This window comes from Neoarius graeffei, chromosome 2 (assembly GCF_027579695.1).
Source record: "Neoarius graeffei isolate fNeoGra1 chromosome 2, fNeoGra1.pri, whole genome shotgun sequence".
In the NCBI taxonomy this organism is placed as follows: Eukaryota; Metazoa; Chordata; class Actinopteri; order Siluriformes; family Ariidae; genus Neoarius; species Neoarius graeffei.
In genome coordinates this window covers 83,410,184-83,427,193 of record NC_083570.1, presented here as the reverse complement: position 1 = coordinate 83,427,193, position 17,010 = coordinate 83,410,184, and the positions used below count along the sequence as shown (strand labels likewise).

At 41.1% G+C, this 17,010-nt stretch overlaps 1 protein-coding gene across 1 annotated transcript in view; it reads left to right on the top strand.

Annotated features, from left to right (window-relative positions):
- LOC132874138 (immunoglobulin superfamily member 22-like) overlaps window positions 1-12,124 on the top strand; it is a 48,380-nt gene extending 36,256 nt beyond the window's left edge. The window contains exons 16-22 of the mRNA XM_060910097.1: window positions 7,894-8,022; window positions 8,126-8,422; window positions 8,655-8,743; window positions 8,973-9,165; window positions 9,292-9,591; window positions 11,441-11,767; window positions 11,935-12,124. Of these exons, the coding sequence (XP_060766080.1) occupies window positions 7,894-8,022; window positions 8,126-8,422; window positions 8,655-8,743; window positions 8,973-9,165; window positions 9,292-9,591; window positions 11,441-11,767; window positions 11,935-12,002 (1,403 nt within the window). The 3' untranslated portion in view covers window positions 12,003-12,124. The remainder of the gene's footprint in view (window positions 1-7,893; window positions 8,023-8,125; window positions 8,423-8,654; window positions 8,744-8,972; window positions 9,166-9,291; window positions 9,592-11,440; window positions 11,768-11,934) is intronic.
- Window positions 12,125-17,010: the final 4,886 nt, after the last annotated feature.

Below are 17,010 nucleotides of genomic sequence, written 5' to 3'. Positions count from 1 at the left end.
TTTCACAATATTCTAATTGTTTGAGATGCACTGTTAAATACCCTTACCAAATTTGCTTCCAGACAACCCACTATTCTTATACGGTGGTGCTTGAAAGTTTGTGAACCCTTTAGAGTTTTCTATATTTCTGCATAAATATGACCTAAAACAACATCAGATTTTCACACACGTCCTAAAAGTAGACAAAGAGAACCCAGTTAAACAAATGAGACAAAAATATTATACTTGGTCATTTATTTATTGAGGAAAATGATCCAATATTACATATCTGTGAGTGGCAAAAGTATGTGAACCTTTGCTTTCAGTATCTGGTGTGACCCCCTTGTGCAGCAATAACTGCAACTAAATGTTTCCGGTAACTGTTGATCAGTCCTGCACAACAGCTTGGAGGAATTTTAACCCATTCCTCCATACAGAACAGCTTCAACTCTGGGATGTTAGTGGGTTTCCTCACATGAACTTCTTGCTTTTATTCTGGCGTTTACTGAAACTTGGCTCAACCATGGCGATGACAACAAAGCGCTGTACATCGATGGATTTGGCACCCCCATCAGGCTCGGCCGTGACAGTGACGTCACCAGTAAACAACATGGTGGTGGTGTGTGTTTCTATATCAACCCCCGGTGGTGCTCCACTGTCCATGTTAGAGAGAAGCTGAGCACTCCAGACATTGAGCTCCTGGCTCTGTCTCTTCGTCCCTTTTACCTTCCCAGAGAGTTCCCTCAACTCTTCTTCGTCCTGGTTTACATACACCCCAAAGCTAACTCCACTTCAGCAACTGACCTCATCAAAAGCTCCCTGGACAAATTTGAACATTTATCCCCTGATTCCCCCAAATTCATTCTTGGAGATTTTAATCACTGCAATCCTGGAAAATCTTTGAAAGGCTTTGAACAATACATCCATTGCTCCACTCGTCTGGGAAAGACACTTGATAGATGCTATGGTTTTGTCCCAGATGCCTACAGAGCTGTCACTCTTCCTCCCCTTGGCTCTGCTGATCACCTCACCATCCTGCTCGCTCCTGCCTACATCCCAGTCATCAGGAAAATTAAGGTTACCAGGACTATCAAGCAGTGGACTAACGAGAGTATAGCAATCCTCCAGGGTTGCTTCAAGTCTACTAACTGGACTAATCTCCTTTCCTCTTCTGATGACATAAATGAACAGGTGGATGTCGTCTCATCATACATCAACTTCTGTGAGGAAAACATTATACCCTCCAAGACTGTTACCATCTTCCCTAACAATAAACCCTGAGTTACCAAGGAGCTAAAAACCGTTATCAATAAGAAGAAACGGATCTTCTTCTCTGGGTCAGAGATGGAGAAAAAGGAGGTTAATAAAGAGGTCAAGAGGGCTGTTAAGATTGCCAAGCTGAACTACAAGAACAAAGTGGAAGAAAAGTTTTCTCATGGAAACCTCCGCTCAGCTTGGCAAGGCCTGAAGAGAATGGCTGCTGTTAACCTTCCTATCAGTAACAACTCTGTTAACATCCCTGGCAGTACACCAGCAGATCTCCCCAATGACCTTAATTCCTTCTTCTCCAGATTTGAGATCAACAACTCCACCCAGTTAGAGGACATCAGATCCAACCTCATACCTGATGACCTTTGCATCTCTTTCCTCACCACTGACGTAGTGAGGGCCCTTAAGACGTTTAAGGTTAACAGTGCACCTGGAGCCGATAACGTCAGTGGCCGGGTCCTTAGGTACTGTGCGGACCAGTTAGGGGGTGTTTTCCAGGAACTGTGTCAGACCTCCATCAACACAGGAACTGTCCCCAAATGTTGGAAACACTCAACAATTGTCCCCATTCCCAAGAGAAGCCCCCCCATGGCCCTGAACGATCTGCGCCCAGTGACCCTCTCCTCTCAGGTGATGAAGGCTATGGAGAGGCTTGTCAGGCAATACATTCTCACTCTGACCAATTCACAACTTGTTCCACTCCGATTTGCATATCAAAGCCATAAAGGTGTCGACGATGCCAAAGCCTTCATCATCGACACTATCCACAGACACCTGGAGCTTCCCAATACCTCCGCCAGACTCCTGTTTGCAGGTTTCTCCTCGGCCTTTAATACCCTGCAACCGCATATTCTGGCAGAGAGACTCCACCGGAACTTCAACATGAGCAGCCAGCTCATCCTCTGGATCCTGGACTTTCTAACCAACCGAACCCAGCGTGTCTGGATTAACAATAACCTGTCTGATCTCCTCACCACCTCCACTGGCTTCCCACAAGGCTGTGTGCTTTCTCCACTGCTCTTCATTCTGTACACTGATGAGTGCAGATCAACGTACCCCAACTGTCACCTGGTTAAGTTTGCTGATGACACAGTTCTCCTGTCCCTTCTGTCTGGCTTTTCTCTCCATCATGGACCTGCTCTTCAGCAGTTCGTAGAGTGGTGTGACTCTTCCTGCCTGGAGTTGAATGTTAGTAAAACTAAGGAGATGGTGGTGACCTTCTCCAGCAGCCATAGGGAACTGGCGGCGGCTGTCACCAATATGGTCCATGGTTTTCCGGTCGAGACAGTTGAGGAATATAAATACCTGGGAACCATTCTGGACTGCCAACTGAGGTTCTCTTCCAACACAGAAAGGATCCTGAGGAAGTGCCACCAGAGGCTGTATAGTACCTACTAAGGAAACTGAACTCTTTTTCTGTTAGTCAGAACATCTTGTTGACATTCTATTATACATTCATTGAAAGTGTTTTAGCTTTTTCTATATGATGTTGGTATTACTCCATTACTGTACAGGATAGGAACCGCCTGCATAATATTGTCAAGGTGTGTTCTAAGATTATTGGACTTCCTGCTTGCCACCTGAATACTGTGTACAAGCAGCAGGCTAGCGGCCTGGCTCGTCGAATTCTTAAGGACTCGACTCATGCTTTGTTCCCGGCATTTGAGCAGCTGCCATCTGGTCGCAGGTTCCGCTGTCCGGCCTGTAAGACCCAGAGGAGAAGAGCAACCTTTGTTCCAAGTGTTATTCTCCTCGTGAACTCTAAGAAGTCTAAGACAGTTACAATAACTTAAGTCTTCTGTACAATACTCTAGTGCAATATCACATGTCCTGATGTGCAATATTACAATATCACCTTGTCACTTTAACTACAATGTCACTCTAATCATATTGTCTTTTTAATTTTATCCACGTGTCATTTTATTTATTTGCCATATTTTATCTGCTGCCTTTTTTTTTTGCCCACCCATTTTTGTGATTTTATTCTTTTTGTGATTTTATTTTCTTGCTCTTTTAATGTACTGCTCTTCGCCCTTCTAATTGCCCTTCAGATATAAATAAAGTTTTGTCTAAGTTACCACTGTGAGACATCCCCTTTTCTCTTTACAACAGTCTGTAAATGTCTGGGGACTGAGGAGACAAGTTGCTCAAGTTTAGGGATAGGAATGTTAACCCATTCTTGTCTAATGTATGATTCTAGTTGCTCAACTGTCTTAGGTCTTTTTTGTCGTATCTTCCATTTTATGATGCGCCAAATGTTTTCTATGGGTGAAAGATCTGGACTGCAGGCTGGCCAGTTCAGTACCCGGACCCTTCTTCTACGCAGCCATGATGCTGTAATTGATGCAGTATGTGGTTTGGCATTGTCATGTTGGAAAATGCAAGGTCTTCCCTGAAAGAGACGTCGTCTGAATGGGAGCATATGTTGCTCTAGAACCTGGATATACCTTTCAGCATTGATGGTGTCTTTCCAGATGTGTAAGCTGCCCATGCCACATGCACTAATGCAACCCCATACCATCAGAGATGCAGGCTTCTGAACTGAGCGCTGATAACAACTTGGGTCGTCCTTCTCCTCTTTAGTCCGAATGACACAGCGTCCCTGATTTCCATAAAGAACTTCAACTTTTGATTCATCTGACCACAGAACAGTTTTCCACTTTGCCACAGTCCATTTTAAATGAGCCTTGGCCCAGAGAAGACGTCTGCGCTTCTGGATCATGTTTAGATACGGCTTCTTCTTTGAACTATAGAGTTTTAGCTGGCAACGGCGGATGGCATGGTGAATTGTGTTCACAGATAATGTTCTCTGGAAATATTCCTGAGCCCATTTTGTGATGCAGTGCCTGAGCCTTTGAGAAAGGCTCAGGCACTGCGGAAATATTCCTGAGCTTGTATGTGATGCAGTGCCGTCTAAGGGCCCGAAGATCACGAGCACCCAATATGGTTTTCCGGCCTTGAACCTTACGCACAGAGATTCTTCCAGATTGTCTGAATCTTTTGATGATATTATGCACTGTCGATGATGATATGTTCAAACTCTTTGCTATTTTACACTGTCGAACTCCTTTCTGATATTGATCCACTGTTTGTCGGCGCGGAATTAGGGGGATTGGTGATCCTCTTCCCATCCTTACTTCTGAGAGCCGCTGCCACTCCAAGATGCTCTTTTTATACTCAGTCATGTTAATGACCTATTGCCAATTGACCTAATGAGTTGCAATTTGGTCCTCCAGCTGTTCCTTTTTTGTACCTTTAACTTTTCCAGTTTCTTATTGCCCCTGTCCCAACTTTTTTGAGATGTGTTGCTGTCATGAAATTTCAAAATGTCTCACTTTCGACATTTGAGATGTTGTCTATGTTCTATTATGAATACAAAATCAGTTTTTGAGATTTGTAAATTATTGCATTCCATTTTTATTTACAATTTGTACTTTGTCCCAACTTTTTTGGAATCAGGGTTGTAAACCAAAAAGTTCTATTTTGGTCTCATCCGTCCACAGAACATTTTTCCAATAGCCTTCTGGCTTATCCACATGATCTTTAGCAAACTGCAAACAAGCAGCAATGTTCTTTTTGGAGAGCAGTGGCTTTCTCCTTGCAACCCTGCCATGCACACCGTTGTTCAGTGTTCTCCTGATGGTGTACTCATGAACATTAACATTAGCCAATGTGAGAGAGGCCTTCAGTTGCTTAGAAGTTGCCCTGGGGTAACTTCTAAGCAACATGCCTTGCTCATGGAGTGATCTTTGTTGGTTGACTACTCCTGGTGAGGGTAACAATGGTCTTGAATTTCCTCCACTTGTACACAATCTGTCTGACTGTGGATTGGTGGAGTCCAAACTCTTTAGAGATGGTTTTGTAACCTTTTCCAGCCTGATGAGCATCAACAACGCTTTTTCTGAGGTCCTCAGAAATCTCCTTTGTTTGTGCCATGATACACTTCCACAAACATGTGTTGTGAAGATCAGACTTTGATAGATCCCTGTTCTTTAAATAAAACAGGGTGCCCACTCACACCTGATTGTCATCCCATTGATTGAAAACACCTGACTCTAATTTCACCTTCAAATTAACTGCTAATCCTAGAGGTTCACATACTTTTGCCACTCACAGATATGTAATATTAGATCATTTTCCTCAATAAATAAATGACCAAGTATAATATTTTTTGCCTCATTTGTTAACTGGCTTCTCTGTATCTACTTTTAGGACTTGTGTGAAAATCTGATGATGTTTTAGGTCATATTTATGCAGAAATATAGAAAATTCTAAAGGGTTCACAAACTTTCAAGCACCACTGTAGTTGCACCAACTACAAGTCATTCCTTGCATAATATGTTTTTATTTGCTTGGGAGAAGCAATGGCCTAAAGGTTAGAAAAGCAGATTTGGGACCAAAAGATCAGCAGTTTGATCCCTAGACCAACAGGAATGGCTAAAGTGCCCTTGAGCAAGACACCTAACCCCCAACTGCTTGTTGTATGTCGCTCTGGATAAGAATGTCTGTAATGTAATATTTAATATGACATTATACAGATGATTATCTTATGTTTGTCTTTGTAGATAGTTTGGTCTGAAGAACAGTTTTCACTTGGTGTCTTGCTCAGCTGTGAGATGTTGTTCCTCTGGGATTCTTCAGTTGCTGCATTTTGTTGTATCTTTATTCCAGGAGTATGCGAACATGCTGAATATACTGAAATCTGTCTATGTTCATAAGCTATGAAAAGTACATGTTCTGCTTTAACATTTGTGATTAATTAACAAAACTTTAGTACTCAAGATGCTTGTTACAAACTTTTATCACAAAGCAACTTCAGTCACAGTATATCTCATCTCATCTCATTATCTCTAGCCGCTTTATCCTTCTACAGGGTCGCAGGCAAGCTGGAGCCTATCCCAGCTGACTACGGGCGAAAGGCGGGGTACACCCTGGACAAGTCGCCAGGTCATCACAGGGCTGACACATAGACACAGACAACCATTCACACTCACATTCACACCTACGGTCAATTTAGAGTCACCAGTTAACCTAACCTGCATGTCTTTGGACTGTGGGGGAAACCGGAGCACCCGGAGGAAACCCACGCGGACACGGGGAGAACATGCAAACTCCGCACAGAAAGGCCCTCGCCGGCCATGGGGCTCGAACCCAGGACCTTCTTGCTGTGAGGCGACAGCGCTAACCACTACACCACCGTGCCGCCCGTCAGAGTATATATAGTCTGGAATTTATACATTTTTATAAAGCTGCTTTTTGACAATGTCTATTGTTAAAAGCACTATACAAATGATTGAATTGAATTAAATTGAATTTAATATAATCATGGTAGTGATAATACTGAATAATTCACACTAATATCAATAATGGTGTAATCAGGTTGTAAACCATGGTTTACATTAAAATGGTGACCAAATTACAAAATGGAATGCACCCAAATATATAAGGCTCATTCTATAACTGTGGATACATTTCAAGTGTTGAAAGAAAACAAAAAATTGGAATGTTTTTTCATTAAAATTTTTATTGTCATAGAATACACTTCAAATTTAACATTACAAGTATTTTCAAACCTTAAACCTGTAAGACATTAAGTATTTATTCAAAAATTTAAAAAAAATATATCGTTAAACTGGGCAAACCATTAACAGAATTGATGATAACAGACTTGACGTTTTCCACTATTTTGTGTCTTAATTCCACATGCTAACCTCAAATTAGTTACCACATGGCATGTATAAAAACAGAATTGTATGGATTTTAATCATATTGTTTTTAAAAAATAAGTGAGAGATTCACTCCAAGGTAACAATAACAGATTTGATGAATAATTAATCTACTGCTGGTGTATCCTCAACATTTTGTTCAAATTAATGAGAGAAGAAACATAACATAACTCACTGCCTTTCTGAAGTTTCCCACCAGAGGATGTGACATCTCTCGGTGCAGGTGTCATGTGTATTATTAAAAATCTTTGTGGATTTTATGCGGTTTTATAACAGAGTTAACAGAACATTGGGATGGATAAAATATATTTTTTTATTACTGAAATTTGACATGATACAGAAAACAGACTTTCTATGCAATTGATTTTATAACAGCTAATAGACTCAGCCCCAAAAACAGATTGTTAGACTGAATCACTTCATGTTTATTCAAGTTGAATGTATGAATCAGTAGTTGAAGACAGCCAATAATGTGGGGGGAGGGGTGGGAGTCATTTAGTTAATGTTTTATGGATAAATTAGGTATAAAATGTACATCAAACATTGCTACTGGTGAAAGTTTGTCAAAATTTGCGTTATTGTTCAAAACTGATTCAATAAAGCTTTCTTTTGTGGAAAATAACAAAAGGTTTATCTTGGAGATGCGAAATGTACCCCAAATTCTAGAATGACCCACATGTAAGACTTATTAGTGGAAGTAAAGCTCATAATCCATCCATCCATCCATCCATCCATCCATTATCTGTAGCCGCTTATCCTGTTCTACAGGGTTGCGGGCAAGCTGGAGCCTATCCCAGGTGACTATGGGCGAGAGGCGGGGTACACCCTGGACAAGTCGCCAGGTTATCGCAGGGCTGACACAGAGACAAATAAACATAGCTCATAACCCATGATTTTTTTTTATTTATTTTTGTCCCAGACACAAAGTGTGAAGTAGGTGGTCTTGTAGAAGACATGGAGTATGAGTTCAGAGTGACTGCTGTTAACAGAGCTGGAGAGGGAATTCCCAGTGCAGCCTCAAACTCAGTACTGGTGAAAGACCCCACACGTGAGCCTTACTGTGCTCTCACTGATGTACCAACTATGTTCTAGTAACTCCACTACTTATCTTCTTTTTGCTTCATCTTGTTGTCATTTCCTCCCTTTGTTAGGTGCCCCTGGCCTTGTTAGAAACCTTCATGTAATAGATTCCTCCAACACCTCCATCTCACTGGCTTGGTGTCCCCCTGAGATGGGAGATGATCCCTCTGGCTATATCCTAGAGGTTCGTTCTGAACATGCAAAGGAATGGACCAAGTGCACCAAAATTCCCATCACCAGCACTTCATACATTGTTGGCTGCCTGCAAGAGAAGATGAAGTACTTTTTCCGTATCAGAGCTGTTAATGAGGGTGGCATTGGAGAACCGATAGAACTAGAACAAGGAGTTCTGGCTATGCCACCACCAGGTAATATATTCACTACAATGTTTAAAGTCACACTTTTGAGGGGTAATTAATTCATGTGACATTTTGAAGGTTTTGACTCAACTTGGTGATTAAATGAAATAGTAGTAAGTAATCTCAGACTGCTGCTCTGGTGAGCTAAATGAGTTCAGTGGATTATATGAAGATGTCTGTTAATGATCTACTGTATTGTTTTATTATAATCTTCTTTTGGCTGTCATGTAATCCTGTCCAGAACTGCCAAAGTTTGATCTCCAGGCCAAGGTGAAGAATCAGATGGTGGTGCATGCTGGATGTGCACTATGTATTCCTGTTTCCTTCAGTGTAAGTGTTTCTATTCAGATCACCCATGAGCAACAGTTACCCCTTTTTTAAATGTCAAAGTGTTTAATAACATAGTGCCAGGTTTCAACAAAAGGGCATCGTAATCCAAGCATGAACTCCTCTCAGCACTGCTACATTAATTAAATGAAATGTTCAAACTTGGTTCAGTAGGTGTGGACTGTATTATAGCACAACATAATGCATTGGAATTTGTCTCCTGTATTTGTAGGGCTCTCCTTCCCCAGAAGTGACCTGGCTTAAAGATGGCATTGTGACCAATGGTCACGCAGTCATCACTAAGGGGAACACCTATTCTCAGTTCCTGATCAGCTCTTGCCAGCGTTCTGACTCTGGAACCTACCGCATTAAACTCCACAATGACTGTGGGGAGGTCCACTACGACATCGCTGTCCATGTCACTGGTATTATTGTGACATAACCATACTGATCACTGTCTCTTCGTTTCTTTTTTTCCACTCAATATTGAGGCATTATATTAACCAATCATTATAATATATATTTTTTTATCTTTTTTTGTGTTGTTTTAGATGTCCCTCGTCCTCCTAAGAACCTACGTCTGGTGGAGGAGGTTCAGGGCACCGTGACACTGCAGTGGGATCACACCCCTGACCTGGCTGATAATGAACACACCCATTACATTATCCTCAAGAGAGACACCAGCACTCCCACCTGGTTCACAGTTGCAGAGCGTATTTTTAGCACCAAATACACAGTCACTGGTCTCTTTCCAGGACGCAAGTACTACTTCAGGGTCGTCGCTCGCAATCACATTGGAGAAAGTGACCCTTTGGACACAAAGGAGCCTTTTACAATTGAGAAGGAGCATGGTAAGATGGAAACAGATTAAAGCAAATGATACTGAAATTCAGGACTTAAGAGACCAGGACTTAGGGCTCAAGTTACACTAATCAGCAAATCAGTTCTGATTATAAACCTCAATTCTGATATCTTAATGTTGTGATATTGATTCTAAAACCTAAATGAAAAAAATGTCAGTTATTATTATATCCACATTCACTGGATATGACCAACCACGTGCTCTGATTGGCTACTCTACTACTAGGCTATCAGCTCATATACGGTGAGTAGAGAAAAACAAAATGGCGGAGCATGTTGCTGAACCAGCCAAGGATGAAATAAAGACTCAACTCGAAAACAAAACCCCCCAAAATACAAAAAAAGCAACAAAATATAGAATGGAAGTATTTGATAGTAAGAACTTATCTTCTTTTTTCAAGAATTATTATTATAACATTTTTCACAAATTGCTCCTGTCATTTTGCCGGTTTGTTTATGTTCTTCATCTTTAAGCATTAAAATTTGTTGAATTTTTTTAGACTGGTTCAAAAGCTCAAAGAAGTTTGAAAATTACATCACTGAAATGTCCAAGGAAGAATTAAATAAATGTCTAACGCTATTCTATACCTTGGCATGACAGCAAGAGGGCACTTTCTACAAAAAAACAACAACACTAAAGTCAATTCGTGCAGCCATAGATAGGCTTTTAAGAAGTCCGCCTAAGCGGAAATGATTTTGCCAGACGTTTTGTATAAAGTTTTTATTTATCGAATTTGCAAAAAATAAAAATGCTCCGTTTCTCAAAATTCAGTGATTGTAGATATAATAAAACAATTATTCCACTCAGTCTCGTTGTACATGGCTTATAGCTCATGTACGACTCGATTTTGTAGAATAATTGTTAATTGTCACTATTACAAAAATGATAATCATATTTTCTTTGAACACACTCTAAAATGTGTACTAACATTTGCTGCTTTTGACACAAGTCACCATCTCAAAACAATAACACCTTTGTTTGATAAGATGGCCATTGAAATAGAAGTAAAAGTTAAAAAGAGATGGTTGTATGTAAACGTGCTGTCAGAATAACAGACACAGGGAGCACCACATTTAGCATCATCTGGGACTAAAAATGAAAGTTAGTAGGCTGAAGTCATTAGTTATTTAATATACAAGATTAATTAGTTATTAATAAATATTTAACACAATAAATTGACAAAAAAAATACAATACCAGGTTTTGTTTGTCAGCTTATCTGACATTTGTGACTAAGACAGTAATATCTAGGGATTCTATTTGATCTCCGTATATTGGGATTTCTCATTCATCTCATCTCATCTCATTATCTGTAGCCACTTTATCCTGTTCTACAGGGTCGCAGGCAAGCTGGAGCCTATCCCAGCTGACTACGGGCGAAAGGCGGGGTACACCCTGGACAAGTCGCCAGGTCATCACAGGGCTGACACATAGACACAGACAACCATTCACACTCACATTCACACCTACGTTCAATTTAAAGTCACCAGTTAACCTAACCTGCATGTCTTTGGACTGTGGGGGAAACCGGAGCACCCGGAGGAAACCCACGCGGACACGGGGAGAACATGCAAACTCCACACAGAAAGACCCTCGCCGGCCACGGGGCTCGAACCCGGACCTTCTTGCTGTGAGGCGACAGCGCTAACCACTACACCACCATGCCGCCTATTGGGATTTCTGAGATTCATAAAAATTCATAAACAAGTCTGATAGATGCTAACTGATTTTCCAACCATAGAAGAAAGCAAAACAAAATGATGTAGATATACATAGAATGTATTTTTTTCTCACAACTTCTGATTTATGTTTTTTTGTTAATCTAAAAATACTTTGCAGAACACTTCATCTTGCATATGAAGCCATTCCCACGTGCACAGCGTGAAGTCAAGCCTGCCTTCATTTTGCCACTGAAGGATCATGCTGTGCATTGTGGAAATGACTGCACCATGAGCTGTGCCTTCCTTGGCTCGCCCATGCCACATGTGTCTTGGTACAAGGGAGACACTGCTATCTCAGACAGTCCTCGCTACTGGCAAAGTAGTGCTGATGGGGTCTGCACCCTCACTATCCCCATCTGTACGGCTCCAGACAGCGGAGAGTACATCCTGGTAGTGGAGAATAAGCTGGGGAAGGCTGAATGCAAGTGCAACCTGGTTGTCTTTAGTAAGTAGAGCATGGAAAATGAGAAAACAGAAGTTTCCACTACATTACATGGGTGCTGTTCCTTGCTGGGTTTTTTATTTTTATTTTTATTTTTTTTAATAGTGGCCAACATGACAAAATTTACTTCTGTACTTTAATCCTAATTAACATGTTCTTTTTTGCTGCAGATAAAGATGATAATAGACTGCTGGAATGCCTGACTCAGGATTCTGGAAAAGAAAAACACATTACTTAAGCAGGGTACAAAGCCAATTATCTGCAACTCTCAAAGGCTCCAAAAAGCATCACTAATTATCAAATCACAAGGAGTTTCTTCCAAAAAGCATCTTAGATAAAATTTTAATGAGCAGACAAATTTAGTGCAATGAAATTCTACTTATCACAACTATTTATTTCTGTCACAACTAATCAGAATATCTTAGCTATCTTACGGATAATATGATACATCAAACAGACAAGATACAGCGGCCTTATACTGTAGTTCGAGACATAATCAGATAGAATCGGTTATCGCTAAATTGCACCACGTAAGTTTTAAATGTGTTTTTGGAACCTGGAAAGACTATGAGACAGGCTGCGGTTTCATTTTAATAGCAGGAGCAACCGTGGCTTTGAATATGATAAAATCTCTGCCAGTAGTTTAGATTATAGTGCTGATGTTGAACACATTCTAACTAAATTTGTGATTCTGAGCAATACCTTTTGTCCCTGATTAATCATCCTTCTAAATGCAAAATGGCTTAAACTGTATTCTGAATATACTATATTTTCTGAACAGGCCTTATACTGCATGTATTCAGATGCCATGTTATTACAGAGAAATAAAATCTGCATTATGTCAGCAAATGGAGTATGCCTTTCATGGTGTTGATTTTCCCAGAACAGTTGTAACCTCTGTTACAGATCATTAACTGCAACATACTGGTTTGGATCTGACTTTACTGCATGCAGTGGGAAGGACAGGCTGATCTGTTAATCGTGACAGTTCCATCAGGAGTATAAGAGGGAAAACTCATATGCTCAACATTAATAAACAACTAACAACAGTGTATGATGGTCATGTGGAAACCCTGTGGAAACGTTTGTGAATATTCCCTCAGCCCTAAATCACTCCCGGCTCATTTAGAAAGCTGTGGGCATGTTTGGACTTGCATTACAGAAACTTGAAAAAAAACAAACAAACATGTATTAGGTGTCATGTGCAGTATGATGGACAGATTCTGTAGAGCAAGGCAGCACTGTTTATTGTAATCAGAGATGAGTACTTTTTCAGATAGGCATATTTAAAACAATACTGTGTAATGGACATAAGAGGGCAGCACCTTCTGTTTGTGAAGAGTTCCTGAGCAGCAGGACAGTGTGCTGTGTCGAGTACTGACTCGTTTCCAGCCAGTGTTCTGTAATGTTCATAAAATTCATTTTAGCAATGTCCTAAAATCACGATAGTGTTCACTAGCTAGCCACCTGTGAAGGATGTAGTAACACAAATAAGCACACTTACAACTGCGATGAGCAGAAAAGCATCTCAGAATGCACAACACATCAAAACATGAGGTGAATGAGCTACAACAGCAGAAGACCATATCAGGTTCCACTCCTGTCAGCCAAGAAGAAGAATCTGAGGTTATTATGGGCACAGAAACAGGACAAGCTGGTCAGTTGAAGACTGGAAAAAGACAATTTTTTCCCCGTTTTCAACTGTCTAGTGTGGGTGAGTCTGTGCCCATGATAGCCATGGATGCAGGGTGAAAACATATAGTTTCTATCTAAATACTATTATGTTTTGTGCATATTCAGACGTGCAGCTTGTGAACAGGCAAGGCAGGCAACTGCTTGGGGCCCCCTGGCCCAGGGCCCTCCTGAGAGTCAGGGCCCGAGGACTTATTTATTTTGTTTTTTATTGTTATTATTGTTCTTTACCATTGTATTTTCACATTTGGAATTTAAAAAACTTTGGTTTCATACATTTTTCGTTGGTGTCAGATTATTTATAACATATTGGTGATGAACACTGGTCAGAAGTAGCCTGGGAAATCCCATGCTGCTTTGCACAATCGTTCGGATCTGAAAAGACAGTATGGAAACTATGGTCTAAAGGCTCGCCTGAGTTAGGGAGCCAATCAGAGAGTGGGGAGGGGTGGAAAGACGGTGACGCGTACTACTCGACAAACGGAAGCTTGTAGTTTATTTGGGACTGTTTACGGATCACATTTAACATGGCGGCGAGCGATACGAACCAAACTTTCGATCAAGCTTTAGACAGTGTTCTGAATAGTTTAGAGCGAAAGTTTGTTTTAAAAAAAAGAACAGCGTTTGGCGTTACAGTCTTTTGCCTCTTCGTCGCTCTAACTACGTCACCGGGTACAACTGCCATGATTGGCCATGGGCTACGTATACGCCAAATGATAGACATTCGCAACATCCAATAAACGGCCGTTGACAATCGTAAACCACACCTCCCCTACGAGAAATTCAATAGGCGGATTCCAGACCATATTTCACTTGTGATATGGTCTGGTGTTAACCAGACTAGGTCAGAAGGGCCCCCTGGAAATTTTTGCTTGGGGCCACAACAGACTCTAGAATCGCCTTTGTGCATATTAACAATATACAGTAGTTTACCCCAAAAGACAAATGAGGGACTAAAATCTAAAAGCAATAAACAATAAATTTTGAAAAATGGGGGACGGGGCACTATCTTGATACGCCAGGTTATTCTCAGGCTGTCTTAACAACTCAATCAAATACAGTAGTGTGCAAAAGCTGTCGACCAAAAATGGCTTAAAAACTAATGAAATTAAATGTTTCAACATAAAAAAATTATAAACAACATTAAGCCATAATAAATGAAACAAAGTCAATATCTGGTGTGAGATGACCCTTTGCTTTAAAAAAAAAAAAATTGTGGTCTCCAGTACAGTGAGTACAGTTTTATAAGGAAATGAACCAGCCACAGTTCTTCTGGACACTTTGACTGTCACACTCACTTCTTCATTTTGCACCAAATCCCAGTAGCCTTCATTATGTTTTCTTTTTTCATCTGAAAAGTGGTCTCTTATGTAATATGCTGCTCAGAAACAAACATTTTTTTTTCAGTAACATTTAACTTTGTGCTGGGAAACGAATGTTTGGAACTCTAAAATGTTTTTGCACTGACTTGATAATGTACAAGTCCATCCATCCATTATTTGTAGCCACTTATCCTGTGCAGGGTCACAGGCAAGCTGGAGCCTATCCCAGCTGACTACGGGTGAAAGGCGGGGTACACCCTGGACAAGTCGCCAGCTCATCACAGAGCTGACACATAGACACAGACAACCATTCACACTCACATTCACACCTACGGTCAATTTAGAGCTACCAATTAGCCTAACCTGCATGTCTTTGGACTGTGGGAGGAAAGCGGAGCACCCGGAGGAAACCCACGCGGACACGGGGAGAACATGCAAACTCCACACAGAAAGGCCCCCCGTCTGCCACTGGGCTCAAACCCAGAACCTTCTTGCTCTGAGGCAACAGTGCTAACCACTACACCACCGTGCTGGCCCTAATGTAGAAGTCATAAAATAGAAACCTATAACAAAGTTTGTATGGAAAAAAATAGGGTGTCTAAGACTTTTGCACAGTACTGTATGTCTTCTGAATGATGACTTTTGTTTGATCTCCTTTGTCAGCGAGTTGATAACAAACATATTCACTGCCTTCCATACAGTCACTTTGGTGTTGAGATCACCAGTGTTTTTACAATCTGGAACTGAAATGGACTTAATAGGAATTATGAATTTACACAAAATAACCCATAATACTGAAATGGGGAAAATTCAATATTGTTCTAATATAGTTCTGGTGCAATCATTTGCCATCAGAAGTCTGTGTGTTATATGATCTCTATATAAATATACCTGTTTGTGGAAGACTCCAGAGTTTATTAGAGAACACACCAAATCTAAACCAGCACAAGGACCAATGAGTGTGAATGGTTGTTTGTCTCTATGTGTCAGCCCTGCGATGACCTGAAGACCTGTCCTGGAGCAACAACACCACATCACTGGCCAAAAAATCGTCTGTACTTCCTCCACAAACTGAGGAGAGCAAGAGCCCCGGCCCCCATCATGTACACATTCTACAGAGGCACCATCAAGAACATCCTGACCAGCTGCATCACCGTGTGGTACGGCGCCTGCACCGTGTCCTGCTGCAAGACTCTGCAGCACATCATGAGAGCAGCTGAGAGGATCATTGATGTCTCTCTCCCTTCTCTTATGGATATCTATAACTCCCGCCTCACCCGCAAAGCCATCAGGATTGCAGGTGACCCCACCCACCCATCTCACAGCCTCTTCAGCCTGCTGCCGTCGGGGAGGAGACTGCGGAGTCTCCGGGCCAAAACCAGCAGGCTCAAGGACAGTTTCTTTCACCAGGTGGTCAGGAGGCTCAACTCCCTCCCTGTTCTGCACCTCCTTCTCCCTCTGCCCCCTGCCACAGATTCTGCCCGCACACCCCCTGCCCCCCCTTCAGCATCTGACATCATGTCACCCTCACAGTCCCCCCCCCCAACACACACACACACACACACTCAACATTCATTCACACACTGAACTCAGGGACTGCACATTTCACTTTACCTCGCTCATTTGCACTATTCCGCACTACCTCACCTTAACAGCTATTAGTTTATTGTTTATACTGCTTATTTCTTGTTTACCTGCTATACCTCAAGTGCCCTTGACTGTTTATGTCCTTTTTGCTCCAATTTATATATATATATATATATATATATATATATATATATATATATATATACAACCCCAATTCCAAAAAAGTTGGGACAAAGTACAAATTGTAAATAAAAACGGAATGCAATGATGTGGAAGTTTCAAAATTCCATATTTTATTCAGAATAGAACATAGATGACATATCAAATGTTTAAACTGAGAAAATGTATCATTTTAAGAGAAAAATTAGGTGATTTTAAATTTCATGACAACAACACATCTCAAAAAAGTTGGGACAAGGCCATGTTTACCACTGTGAGACATCCCCTTTTCTCTTTACAACAGTCTGTAAACGTCTGGGGACTGAGGAGACAAGTTGCTCAAGTTTAGGGATAGGAATGTTAACCCATTCTTGTCTAATGTAGGATTCTAGTTGCTCATCTGTCTTAGGTCTTTTTTGTCGTATCTTCCATTTTATGATGCACCAAATGTTTTCTATGGGTGAAAGATCTGGACTGCAGGCTGGC